We start from the raw sequence: 14,369 nt of genomic DNA, 5'->3' as shown, positions 1-14,369 counted from the left end.
ACTCATAGGGGGAGGGATATGTAATTTTTTCCACAACTTCAGTTGAAGTAGTTTTCTTATTTTGCTCAGACAATGTTTCCATCTGAAAGCCTTGTTGCATCTGAGAATGCATCCAATGGAGCATCACAATAAAATGAGACATGATGTGTTAATTCCACCACAGGAGATATGTGATGTTACCTAGAATTAGCTAAATAGCCCATAGATATCGGTAACTGAGAGTTGGACAATATCGGTGTATCGGTTATCAGCAAAAAAGCCAATATCGGACATCCCGACTGGAAATATTTGAAGCCTCCAGCTCCAGCAGCGGGCCGGCTTACCTGCTGTACAGGTGATCCCACACGTTCTGAGGCAGCATCACCACCAGGTCGTCGATCAGATTTGCTTTGTTGGGCGGCACGCCTGATGAAACAGTGAAACCTCCATCAGACGTTACAGAGACATTAATTCCACATTAATTCCACAGATACAGATCAGAGGTGAAAGCGCTGCTACTGATAGTCTGTTAAACAGGACAAGAAGGACGACGCACACATCTGTCTAACCCACTGCGCTCTCTACAGCAAGCCATTCTGACATTTAATAGCTAAATTAGACTCTCCAGATTTAGAAATAATGTCATTTTGACTAGCCGTAATTACAGCGTGACATTCTAGAATGGATTTTCATTCGTGATACCTAGAACGTTTGTCTCTCTGTATGTGGCAAGAAAATATCTTAAATTCAAAATAATAGCTGCAAACATCTCAAACATCACAGAGACTTTGATGCTGCTCCAGTGAAGCATTTGAACGGTGTGGTCAGAAGTAGCTGCTGGGGTGGAGCTTGAGGAGCACGTTGGAAAAAAAACAAGAAACTTCTGGTGAAAATTACCAGAGTTCTGGCCTCCTGCTGCTCTGATGCGGCAGTAAAACGGCTGTCATATGTGCTGTAATGTGTTTGAAAAGCTTCTCCACCTCCCGCTTGCCGTAGCTCCTAACTCCAGATATCTGCAGCCTCATTTAACCCTCGTGTCGTCCTGTGGGTCAAATTGACCCATTTTAAAGTTTGAAAATGTGGGAAAAAATATATATTTTCACAGTGAAACTTCTGATGTCCACATTGTCAACATTTTTGGGAAATCTTTGAACATTTTTTGGTGGAAAAACAGAAATGCTAAAAATGTTTCTTGAGAACATTCACATAAAAATCAACCAAAATCCAGCGAAATTCACTGGATTTTGGTTGATTTTTATGTGAATTTTCTTAAAGAAAATATAAGAGGTTTTACTGATATATATGTAAATACTTTAGATATTTTTAGGATTTTTTTTGGAACATTTTTATTCATTTTTAAAAAATATCTACAAGAATTTTCTTGTCAAATTTGGGGGATTTTTTCTTTTTTAAAATAAAACTTTTAAGGGAAATTTTTAAGGAATTATTGGAATTTTCTTCCTGAAGGTTTTGCAAATTTGATATATCTTCAACCTGTCGATAGAATCTGTGCCTACCTTTAAAGGGAGAATCTTTAATTTCTAACTGGAATGAAGAATAAAGCTACTTGTCCTTTCAACCTGTGACCCCATGTAGAGTTATTCTAGTTTGACTACTGTAAAGTTTGGGATCTAAAAGAGTCCAGATCAAAATGCAGCAGCGTCCAACTCAAACAGTAGATCTTGGATGGTGTCGTTCATAAGAAGCTCAGAATTCTTGCATTATTTAGTCAGACGCCTTGAAAGGGTTGAAGAATCCAAAAAATATTTTTCTGCGGCTGAATTCAGTTTAATTAATTCATTTATTTTCAATCCTTTTAAAAGCTTGGGACTCCCTGAAGATTCCTGACAGCCACTTTGGGAATCGTTGCTCTGATGATACACACTAGAAAAATAATTAATATCCGTTACTCGAGGAAGCAATGACGAGCTGTTCTAACATTTAACAGTCAGACTGCAGATATCAGGAATTCAGTTCCATCCATCTACAGTTTCATTTCAGGTATCAACATAATTTCCTAGCACAAATGACATCACTCGCTCATTACTGATATCTACAGTTCACCTGCAGACACCTGAATAAGGACGTTTCCAGTTTCAGATATCTGCAGTTTAGCTCTGACTGGTCGTAAATCTACTTCAGGATGTCTTTAATCCTCCTCAATTCCAGCTACGCACACTGACCTTTCAGATATCTTTAATTATGTTTTAACTGGACGTTGTGGAGATGTCAAACCGGAATTACAATACGTCAGAATTTAATTACAGATATCTTGAATTAGAGTTTTGACCTGGTTAACCTGCACTGATATCATCTCTGCTCCTGTACCTGACCAGACGCTTATTATGGGCATATAGCTGCAAACAACTTGCAGGTGCTTATTTAAAATATGAAACACATTCCCTGTTGCCACTGTAGCCTCACAACTTCTTCAAAAACTTCATACAGTGCCGCAGGGCTCTGTATTAGGTCCACTTTTATTCATTATATCAGTGATCTAGGTCTAAATTAGTCAGATGCTAATCTGCATTTCTATGATGATGACACAGTTATTTACTGCTGTGGATCAACTCTTGTTCAGGCTGTTGAATCCCTGCAGAAAGCCTTTGTTGCTGTCCAGCACTCATTACTTGACCTGAAACTTGTTCTCAATGCAGACAAGACTAAGCTGATGTTGTTCTCCAGCTCTAGGAAGTGGCCACAGATATTTCCCTCAGTGTCCACACTGGAGGGAAATGAAATAAAGGTGGTCCACGTGTATAAATACCTGATGACTCCCTCACTTTCAAGCCACATGTGGAGAATCTTGTGAGGAAGCTGAGGCTAAAACTTGGTTATTTTTGAAACAAGTTGTGTTTTTCTTTTAGTGTAAAAAAGCAGCTTGTCGCTGCAACTTTCTGTCTGTGTTGGATTATGGAGATCTTTTGTATATGAATGCTTCGGATGGTTGACACTGCTTACCGAGCTTCGTTGAGGTTTATTACGAACTGTAAAATGTCAACGCATCACTGAGAGTTCTACTCTTGGGTGGGATGGCAGCTTTAGCCACCAGAAGGATCCATTACTGGTATATTTTCATATATAAGGCAATACTTGGACTACTGCCCTCCTACATTTGCTCCTTAACAGCACAGAAAACTTGTGATCTTCGCTCGCTTCGATCACAAGATCATCTGTTGCTTTCAGTTCCATGTGTTCATACTGAACTGGGTAAAAAGGCTTTTGTTTATTCTGCACCTTCTGCCTGGAATATGTTGCAGAAAGACTGGAAATTAACTGACTTAATCTCATTGAGTGCCTTTAAATCTAAACTGCGAGTTCTTGAGGCCGTTTCCACAACATGCACTTGTTTTTTAGAACTTGCTTGTAAATTTAATTATTATTATCATTTTTTTCTCATTTTAATTATGTTTTAACTGTGTAACTTTATAACTGTGCTTTGTACGTGCTGCTGCCTATCTTGGCCAGGACTCCCTTGAAAAAGAGGTTCTTAATCTCAATGGGATCTCTCCTGGTTAAATAAAGGTTAAATAGAAAAAAAAAATACTTCATGTTCAGTTTCATCTGAGGCCTGAGAATAAAAGAGCGTTATTGGATCTTTTCCTCTTCTCTGCTAAAAGGAAAGCGAAGGATCAACTTGACAAATAGAAGCAAAATCTCCTTTTGAAGTTTGAGAGGGAATGTTGTCCTGTTTCTGTTCAAATCAAAAATCCTCAGCCAGGACAAAAAGCAATAAACTGTTGGGACGCAGCGTAAAGAAAAAGACAGATCAACCTCGGGGTGGTTTCTGTAAGAAATAGTCTCACGAACCTCCATGCAGACACAGGAAGTCATCGTTTGAGATGGGACCCGGCTCAGCGAAGGTCTTGAACTTGTTCAGCCACTGTCTGGAGACGTAGAACTGCAGGAGGCTGGGCTCCATCATGTTGAATAAGCCTGACACCCTCCTGCGTTCCTTCAGAGCGTCCTCGTTGCTCTTTCTGCCACGGAAACAGAACACGCATTAATCAGCATCGCAGCCGGAAGATCAAAAGTAAGACGGAAGTTAGAAAATCACAGGAGCCCCGTGAATTTCAAAATGCTACACAGATAAATGAGTGGCTGTTCAGTGGTTGTTTAACCCTCCTGCTGTCTTCATTTACAGACACCAAAAAATATTGTTTCTTTGTCTGGAAAAAAATCCAAAAATTCAGCAAAAAATTCCCCAAATTTCTGAAAATTTGCAAAACCTTCAGGAAGAAAATTCCAGTAATTCCTTAAAAGTTTCCCTTAAAAGTTTTATTTTTAAAAAAAATCCCCCAAATTTGGAAATAAAATTCTTGTAAATATTTTCAAAAAATGAGTAAAAATCTTCCAAAAAAATCTTCGAAAAATATCTAGTGATTAAATATATATCAGTAAAACTTTTAATATTTTCTTTAAGAACATTCACATAAAAATCAACCAAAATCCAGCAAAATTCACTGGATTTTGGTTGATTTTTTTGTCAATGTTCTTAAGAAACATTTTTAACATTTCTTTTTCCACCAAAAAATGTTCAAAGATATCCCAAAAATGTTGAAAATGTGGACATCAGAAGTTTCACTGTGAAAATATATTTTTTTCCCCACATTTTCAAACTTTAAAATGGGTCAATGTGACCCGCAGGACGACACGAGGGTTAAGCTGAGTGTGTTTCTTACTTATAAAAGAGCACATAAGCTTCGGCGTTCTGGACGCAGGACTCTGACACCTCGGTCACACTCTGGTCGTCGAATTCATACCACAGATTGTTGACGTCGTTCCTGCAGTAGGCGATGTAGTGGCCGCCTGGGATGAGACAGAGGAATGTATTAGAGCGGTATTCACAAGTCTAACCAGTATGTGTGAATTCTATCTCCAAGCTAATGAAAGCGGGGCTCTCAATGTGCCAACCGGTGGCAGCTGCCCCAGCCTCATGCAGGAAGGGGAGGGACTCGGCCCACTCACTGCTGGCAGTGCCATGGTGGCAGATGACGGACAGCAGGTCGTAGTTGGTGGTCTGGGCAGAGCTGTCTTTGGCCAGGAAAGGCTGCAGGTCCAGGCCTTCGAGTGGGAAAGAAACGTGGGTGCTGATCTTGGTAGAGAACATCAGCTCGTGTCTGAAGCGCTTCAAGTGAATACACAGGATCTGCAGCAGAGCAACGCAAAGGTTTCATTTCAGAAACCTCGTATTTGGAAATACAGCTGCATGCAGAATGATTCAACTTCCTGATATTTCTGACATTCTGGCTAAATGAGCAACATTCCAGCTGCAGGCGACTAAATCATATCAGAGGAGAACAGTTAGTTTATTGAAATATAAACCCCCCAAAAATTTAGATTTTATTCAGAATACATCCAAAGTTTAAACTTTTTTACAAAAAGCAGATTGTAGAATGATCCATGTTGAATCATGTTGCATGCAACTGTATTCTGCACTTAGAGTTCAGTTTCTTTACAGCATGATTCACTGGAAATGTCTGCGTACCTCTGGCAAGCTTTGCATTTTACAGAATTTGACTCCGTTTCGCAATCTGAGAGGAGAAAAAGACAAAGAAGATGTAAAATCATCACAGGTTGCAGTCGTTCTCGTGTTTCGTCCAGTTTAGTGTTCACCAAAGCCATCCACATTACTCACTTCTTGCATTTTTCACAGCTGTACATGTTGTCACCTAGAAAATAACAAACCCACAATTATTGACACATCAATCCTAATGTTTGTGTTAGCAGGACATATTCTGCCGCCCACTTGCTTTACCCTTTAGTTCATCTCTGGCAAAGAAAGCTGCGAGGCAGTCCTGTAGCGTAACCACTGGACCCCAGAACCAACTACAGAAGAAACAAACAGAGAAGTGAATTGTACACAGACACGGCCATTCACTAGAACCTGATGTAAATAAACAGACGTGGTGATGCACACCTCTTGATGTACTCCATGACAAACGCGATCCACCCCTGCGGGGCGTAAGCTTCCCCACAGGAGCCGGCCTTCACCAGGGAGGTCTGGTGGGTGGAGGAGTGGAGCTTGGCCAGGTCTTCCTTCCCCGGGATGGGCAACGAAATATCCTGGAAGTTCTCCAGGGTCACGGACACCTGACAGCCACACAGACAGGAAAGCTTCGGTGAAGGAGTTATGTCACCGTCTAGCAGATTATTATTAACCCTCGTGTCGTCCTGCGGGTCGAAATTGACCCGTTTTAAAGTATGGAAATGTGGGGGAAAAAAAAAAAAATTTTCACAGTAATTCATTTGATTTTCGTAGATTTTTATGTGAATGTTCTTAAGAAACATTCTTAACAGTTCTTTTTTTCCACCACAAAATGTTCAAAGATTTCCCAAAAATGTTGAAAATGTGGACATCAGAAGTTTCACTGTGAAATTTTTTATTTTTTTTCCCCACATTTTCAGTCTTTAAACCGGCTGAATTTTGACCCACAGGACGACACGAGGGTTAAAAACACTGTATTTACATGTTAACCAGGTCAAAACATGACTGTCAGACCTTGATGTGACCACTGGCATAATCTTGTTCCCTAAGACTCCCTCACTCTCTCAGCAATCCCATCATCTCAACGCATGAAGGGAAGAGCGGCACTAACCCGATCGCAGGTGAGGCACTGAACTGAGCTGACGATGGTCCCGTCGAACACATCTGAGATGACGCTGCGATATTTCTTCTGACGCTTGTTCTTTGGTGGGGAGAATGTGGTCACTGCTGAAGGAGGGCAGAGAGAAACATGAGAACAGTGATTTCCAGTACAGTAAGTCTGACACCAGAGTCAGCAAAGACAGTCTGAGGATTCTGTTACCTTCCTAACCTCTTAACGTTTTAGACTTTCAGCCTTGACATGCCGCTGACAAACAGAGCTCCATACCTTTCTTGTGTGCAGGATTCAGGCTGGGCCAGCCGGAGGGGGCTTTGGGTGGGCTGCTGGACATTTTGGGGATGTGTCCCTCCATGGGGACTGGACTCTGTGGTCTTGTTGTGTTGCACATTTGGATATCTGGAAAGCAATCTGGGAGACAGAGGGACACGTTTTTGAGACCCTTAACCCTCCTGTTGTCCTCATTTATGGGCAACAAAAAGTATTGCAAAAAATTCAGAAAAAAAATCCTACACTTTCTAAAAATTTGCAAAACCTTCAGGAAGAAAATTCCAATAATTCCTTAAAAGTTTCCCTTAAAAGTTTTCTTAAAAAAAATTTTAAAAATAATTTTAAAAAAATCCCCCAAATTTGGCAAGAAAATTCTTGTAAATATTTTCAAAAAAATTAGTAAAAATCTTCCAAAAAATCCTAAAAATATCTAAAGCGATTCCATATATATCAGTAAAACTTCTAATATCCTGTTAAGAACATTCATAAAAATCAACCAAAATCCAGCAAATTTCGCTGGATTTTGGTTGATTTTTTTGTGAATGTTCTTAAAAAACATTTTTAACATTTCTTTTTTTCCACCAAAAAATGTTCAAAGATTTCCCAAAAATGTTGAAACTGTGGACATCAGAAGTTTCACTGTGAAAATATATATTTTTTCCACATTTTCAAACTTTAAAACGGACCAATTTTGACCCACAGGACGACATGAGGGTTAAAGTCATACATTTCACACCGAATATCAAAAAGCCAAGAATGTAATTAAATAAACTGAAAATCATGACAGGGAATGAGATCCTGCCTTGCTCTTCAACATGTTTACCTGATGTTCTGCTCTGAGCCTTGATGGCTCCTTGGCTGCTGATGATGGGCGTGGTCTCGGTGGTGGTGTCAACGTCTTTGTCGATGTCCGCTCTGGTGCTTCCTCCCATAACGCCAGTAACCCCGGAGCGGTAGAGGTCATTAATCATGTTCTTCTCTTTCTGCCACTCCCTGTTGGCTTGGATCTCGTCTGGCTCAGGAATCAGCATCTCCGCCTCGTTGGTGTCGTCCATCATCACATTCCCTCCCTGCACCTCGTTGTCGGCCCTCTCGCTGCTGCCGCAGGACTCGCATGACTGGAATTCGTCTGACTGGCTGTGGTTGTCCTCCTCGGGGCTGTCATCCACGGAGATGCCGTTGGACTGGTCGTAGGGCTCAGCTAGCGGCTCCTTCAGCTCCTCATGAAGTTGATCCATCAGGCAGCGCAGAAACTCCTGGGAGTCCTGGAGGTCAAGTGTGGATAACACTAAATATTAGCTGCCAGTTATTTCCAGTAAAATCAAAGAGTTGTTCCGTTTTTTACATCTCTCTGAAAAGAACTTCAAAATATATTGGAGTTTGCCAGATGTAGTAAAGCTACAGAAACCACTGCACCTCCTTGTTTATCCCAATCCTGGATCACAGAATCAGAAACCAAAAGCCTGTGAATGTGTAATCAAACTTAATGAACCTCAGACATCCAATCTCCCTCTTCAAGCCGAATGAACACTCCTCTCCCAGTAGCTGGAACGTTCACTCCATTCAAAGCGCTGCTAAATCCACGGCTGTGCAGCCCAGCGTCGCGTGACAAATGAATATTCCTCAGTTAACTCCTCTGAACAAACACTGGCAAGCCGAGAGGAAACAGGCTCTTTTATCATTTCACCATTCAAGCTTATAAAACGCTCATTTACGGACACTGGCCAAAGACAGGGAGTGCTTCAGTTTAATGTCTCCTGAAATCATTTATGTGTAAAAACCTTGCTTTCAAGCTCCACCTGGAATCAAATCAAGCAATTTACCTTTAGGCCTAATGTGTGGAACTGTGTGTCAAAGTAAGAAGCTGCCAGTCAGTAACTGAAGTTTATCTGATTGAGTGATTGGAGATGGAGGTAATGTAATTTCTGTAAAGAAATGAGAATGGAGTGATATGGAGTGGAAAAGAAACAGCAGAGACTGTGTAAGAGTCTGGACAACTTAATGGTCTGAGGCCAGACCAACAATAACCCCAGCTCGGTACAGATTCCATACAGTATTATAAAACAAGTGAAAATAACGCATTAGACAAACATTTTGACATGACCTTGAAACACCCAAATATCACAGAATTTAAGGCAGAAATCCACGTGTCGGACTCACAGCAGCTGATCCATTTTTCAACATATGATAAAAACATACAGGAAGTCCTTGGTGCACGACGTCATCGACCTATGGCGTTTCATCGTTATGTCAGAACTGGTTACACGGAACCAGTTGACGAGCGGATGAATACGTCGTCATGCATCGCTATCAGACGGCTTTGTTTCCATTTTCTGGTTGTACTCCACCTTGGATTGTGCTACATTCACTAACTTTTTGTCCTTCATTATGGCTCCCAGTGTAAGTCAGACTCTTCTGATGCTTGGAAGAAAAGGAAATCCGTCTCCATGGAAGTGAAATTAGACAGAATAAAACGCTGGGAACAGGAAGAAACACCGACCAACATGGGTCACGTTGTAAAAACAGGTCAACATATTGTAGCGACCCTCTGTGATGAATGAGTGAGACTTTATCTGGTTCTCTGCTGGTTTATTGAACCTTCACACAGGTTACTGTGGACCATAGCCAACACCAGAATAACTAGAAAAACCCCATAACTTAGCTCCAGAATTAGCCGCCGTTCCCAGCTCTCTCTACTGCTGACTCTCAGCCAATCAGAGGTGAACTAACTAAACATGGCACGTTCACTGACATTAGGTAAATCTGGAACTGAACAATAAACATTGAAACCTCAACATCAATATCCGTCCATTACAATATTCTGTTATCTTCTAGTAAAATGATTCATACATGCATGGAAGTCGTTGGTATTCAGGACTGTATGAAGAACTGATTGATATTGTGATGCACGGAACGGCTTTGTTTATGTTTTCACCAGAGTTCTGACTCACGGCAAAAATCAGCTTACACCTATCTGCAGGAATGGAACTCTGACGTAAGTCGAGCATCTCCTGTATTTACAAACTGTGCCTCTGTGTTTTAGATGTATAATGAAATGTGAACATTGCACATCTGTTTCATCATGTGGGACGACCCACCTGCTGAGAGTATCCTCTAAACATGGGGTTTATGGCTTTGATCCCCTGGAACAGGTTGGTCGGGACGACGTAGGAGGGCCTGCAACGACAGAAAATGACAGCCTGATTAAAAAAGTGCTGCTATACTTGATGTAGAGGGGGAATTTAACAGCTGCTGCTACAAAAATGTTGCTGTACTCAGGAATAATACAGTAACCACTGCATTGAACTCTCCAGTCAAAGCGACAAACACCTGTTTTTGTGCCACAGGTCCGACACCAGCTTCTGGTAGCTTTTGCAGAGAGCAGGTTTCTTATCCGTCCTCACCAGGCCACCACATTCAAGAAAGAACTGTGTCAAGGGCGGGCTGCAGAGGGGAAAAAAAGATGATTACATCATATGTAAGAACAAACAAGGCAATATGTATATCCTCCCTTGACAGAAGAGTTATTGCTTGGTTACCATTATACCAAAAAGATTGGAACACAATGCAAAAAATGAATATAAACATCAACAAGATAAACTGGGTGAAACACGGGACTGTGGACAGTTAGAAGAATCTGCTATGTTTGTAAATGGATTTTTGGACCCTCTAATATCAACTCATCATTCGAGATTCAGAGCGTTTCTTCTATTATACTCACAGAGGTCAGACAAAACAGAAAATGATTAATGAGAGAGGAGGTCTGGAGAGGTTTAAGGTCGGCATTTCTTCATAATGCCACCTTCTGTCTGTATTTTTTATTCATTCCATTTCATTAAATTTGAATTTCACTTGCAGAGTGATATCACACGTTCCCAGAGCTTCTGCCTAATGCAAAAAAAGCAAATAAAATCTCTTCACACAGCCGAGAGTTAAAGGACATCAGAGTAAAAAAGAAAAAAACAGCTGAGGGGATTTTATTTTGATGGATTCAGAATGGTCAGGAATTTGCAAGAAAGAGACAAACTCCAGAATGAATAAAGATAAAGATAAGATAAAGATAAAGTTCTTTATTTCTCCCCACTCCAGGGGAAATTTACATTGTTACAGCAGCTTTATTTACAATATATACAAGGGTGGCAACATTTTTTAACAGAAAAAATAAAAATAAAAATAAAGTTTAAAAGTGCACAGATGCATGGAGGTGCATGGAGGCATGGAGTGTTTCTTCCCCTGGCAAGCAAGAAGTCCTTCGGAGTGAATAATGACCCGACAGTAACGGAGGGAAGCACACAAACACACATCAAAGCAAAGTTTCAGAAAAAGGTCCCTCCTTCTGCAGCTGCGTGACTCACTTCCTCCTATTTTTGGAATGTGATTTAGATTGCAAATTTTGACCCACATCTTTCCCCATTTTGACTAGTATCCAGACTTGGCATCATCTGTTTAATTTAAGAATTTACCAGCCCGTGGGTATAGGGGATCAGAAAGAAGGACAGGGGTTTGCTGCGCATTGACAAACAAAAGAAAAAGGTAGAGCAACAAAGACGTCTTCGAGCTCTGCTGCAGAGCTCCAGTTTAAATGACCACACTAACACTAACAATTGAACATAAACAGTGAAGCAGAAAGATGGGCACTTCAGAAAACAATGAAAGATGTGGCACAAGGGAGGAGAAACTGTAAAGGGAGACATAAAAAGACATAGTAGGAAAGGAGGAGAAGTAACAGAAGAAAAGTAGAGAAAGAGTTGGTGCTAAATTGTGCCAGTAGACCCTACAGGGAACTACAAAAGGCCATGTCTGCCATCTCAAATGGTGCAGTGCAGCAAATTTTCACTCAGCCGTCACTCTCTCAAATGAGCACCGCCGTGGCCGTTTCTCACTGTCAACTAGAAGGAGGAGGGCAGCAAATAAACAACAACCGGCTACTGGGAACAAACATGTTAAAAGAGTGAGCAGAAGGTAGTCAGAGGGGTGATGTGGTGTGATATGATGTGGGTTGATTGGGAGTGATGTGGGGCAATGTGGGCTGATGTGGGGTGATATGGAGTGATATGGGGCGATGTGGAGTGGAGTGGGGTGATGTGGGGTGATGTGGGGTGATATGGGGTGATGTGGGGCAATGTGGGGTGATATGGAGTGATGTAGGGCGATATGGAGTGATGTGGGGTGATGTGGGGCGATATGGGGCGATGTGGGGTGATATGGGGTGATGTGGGGCGATGTGGGGTGATATGGAGTGATGTGGGGCGATATGGGGCAATGTGGGGTGATATGGAGTGATGTGGGGTGATATGGGGTGATGTGGGGTGATGTGGAGTGATGTGGGGCGATATGGAGTGATGTGGGGTGATGTGGGGCGATATGGGGCGATATGGGGTGATGTGGGGCGATGTGGGGTGATATGGAGTGATGTGGGGCGATATGGGGCAATGTGGGGTGATATGGAGTGATGTGGGGTGATATGGGGTGATGTGGGGTGATGTGGAGTGATGCGGGGTTATATGGGGTGATATGGAGTGATGTGGGGTGATGTGGAGTGATGTGGAGTGATGTGGGGTGATATGGGGTGATGTGGAGTGATGTAGGGTGATGTGGGGTGATATGGAGTGATATGGAGTGATGTGGGGTGTTCAGGCAGCTAAACCGAGGTCTCACCAGTTGGACAGGGCCTGGAGGGCAGCGTTCATGTAGCAGGTGTTGCCGATGTTCTTGAGTCCTGTCAGGCCTGACGGAGACAGAAAACACACCAGAGAAATTAAAACAAGCCTCTCCTCAAACGCTTGTAAATTTTGACGGCAGATATAAAGTTTCTAGAGCTGTTCAATCTGGAGAATTAATATTTTACAGCAGTGGCAGACAGAGCAGCTACCTGGTGTATTCAGAACAGTTCATATTAATGGATTCGGTCGCTCCTGCTATTATTCTTTGTCTTATTTCTGTCTGGGGTATAATCACGCTCTGATTTTTGGCACCATATTTCCCACTGCAGGGTTTTTCCTGGATGACACGGGCCTCAGGGGGGTGACCATAGTAAAAGCAATGAGTGTGTGTAACCCTGCTTGAGTGATGTTGGTGCATTTTCCTCTTATTTCTGACTATTATGCTGCAGTAAATGAAACCACAATTAACAACATTGATGAAAACAAATGGGTTTTTTTCCTCCATTCTCAGTTTTTATCACTCTGATTTTCATTCAGCTCATCCTAAAACCTCTTTGGGGGAAGCACAAAAAATTCCTCTAAGCAGGAAAAATTCTGCATAATGTTTTAGTATAACACTTCTATAGATTCAGCTGTTTACACTGTGAGATGCTAAATCAACACGACACAAAAAAAGGCTAAAGTGAGATGCAAAACCAGCAAAAAGAGACACAAAAAAGACTATAAAGAAATTCAAAACCGGCAGAAAGAAACACAAAGAGATATAAAACCTGCAAAGAGACACAAAAATTACTAAAAAGACATGCAAAAGGACTAAAAATGAATACGAAGCAATGCAAAACTAGCAAAGAGACAAAAAAAGAGATGCAAAACCAGCACAAAGAGACCAAATGGGCTAATAAGAGATGCAAATCAAGCAAAAAGATAAGCTTTTGTGTCTTATATTTGTTTAGATTTGGACATCATCAAAAGTATGCCAGAGCAGGAGCAGCTGCTGTTTGCAGATGTGACGATTCTATTATTTCAAAGCAGATTATTTAGTATCACGGTAGTATAACTCCTGAGCCTGAAATACAAAAGTCTACATTCGCTTGTGAAGATCACGTATATCTTGGCAGTCTTGAGTCTTATGGAATTATTGAAAAAATGCATCTTTACAGCAAAAAATCAATCACGCATTTTTTTTTCTTTCACAAATTTATTTTAGATTGTCTGGAACAATGATGAAATCTGCTCAGTCAAAAATTTACATACATCAATTTTACTTTTTGACTACAGCTGCTGATTCCTCTGAGCCAATTTAAATCGGAAATTGAGAGTTACTCAAAGAAATTCAAGTCTTTACAAGTGTATGTAAACTTTAATTTACAGGTGTAAATTAGGGCTGGAACCGAATATCCTGAAATTCCCTGACCTTGCACTCGGTTCAGCGGAGGACATTAGTGCTTAAAGCTTATTTACTTTGCCTCCTGATTGTACGTTACTGTATTTGTGACAAAAATAACTGGAGCAGTGACTGCTGCCAGTGCCTGAGCTACACCACAGGAGGTTTAACATAACATATGCCATTAGTTGGAGCGCCTGTGTCTATGGCAGCACTGAGCAAAGACACTGGTCAACCCACTGAGCTATACTGCCGCCTGTAGTCTCAACTAGGGATGTCCGATATTGGCTTTGTTGCCAATATATGCCGATATCGTCCAACTCTCAATTTCTGATTCCGATATCAGCCGATACCGATATCTGTGGGCTATTTAACTAATTCTAGGTAACATCACATGTCTCCTGTGGTGGAATTAACACATCATGCCTCATCTTATTGTGATGCACCATTGGATGCATTCTCAGATGC

At 41.3% G+C, this 14,369-nt stretch overlaps 1 protein-coding gene across 2 annotated transcripts in view; it reads right to left on the bottom strand.

Annotated features, from left to right (window-relative positions):
• Positions 1 to 14,369, bottom strand: part of usp33 (ubiquitin specific peptidase 33) — a 31,923-nt gene that overhangs the window by 4,369 nt on the left and 13,185 nt on the right. The window contains exons 7-20 of one of the 2 annotated variants that reach the window (XM_023294695.3): positions 12,513 to 12,582; positions 10,185 to 10,298; positions 9,953 to 10,031; positions 7,678 to 8,119; positions 6,855 to 6,995; positions 6,579 to 6,694; positions 5,900 to 6,072; positions 5,738 to 5,808; positions 5,618 to 5,651; positions 5,468 to 5,513; positions 4,948 to 5,128; positions 4,662 to 4,788; positions 3,790 to 3,959; positions 324 to 405 (exon numbers count right to left, since the gene is read on the bottom strand). In XM_023294695.3, the coding sequence (XP_023150463.1) occupies positions 324 to 405; positions 3,790 to 3,959; positions 4,662 to 4,788; positions 4,948 to 5,128; positions 5,468 to 5,513; positions 5,618 to 5,651; positions 5,738 to 5,808; positions 5,900 to 6,072; positions 6,579 to 6,694; positions 6,855 to 6,995; positions 7,678 to 8,119; positions 9,953 to 10,031; positions 10,185 to 10,298; positions 12,513 to 12,582 (1,846 nt within the window). The remainder of the gene's footprint in view (positions 1 to 323; positions 406 to 3,789; positions 3,960 to 4,661; positions 4,789 to 4,947; positions 5,129 to 5,467; positions 5,514 to 5,617; positions 5,652 to 5,737; positions 5,809 to 5,899; positions 6,073 to 6,578; positions 6,695 to 6,854; positions 6,996 to 7,677; positions 8,120 to 9,952; positions 10,032 to 10,184; positions 10,299 to 12,512; positions 12,583 to 14,369) is intronic. The other variant, XM_035941168.2, reaches the window with a different exon arrangement.

The sequence above is a fragment of the Amphiprion ocellaris genome, chromosome 10 (assembly GCF_022539595.1).
Source record: "Amphiprion ocellaris isolate individual 3 ecotype Okinawa chromosome 10, ASM2253959v1, whole genome shotgun sequence".
NCBI classification, from domain to species: Eukaryota; Metazoa; Chordata; class Actinopteri; family Pomacentridae; genus Amphiprion; species Amphiprion ocellaris.
The sequence above is the reverse complement of the archived record's forward strand: the minus strand, read 5'-3'. Positions and strand labels throughout refer to the sequence as shown.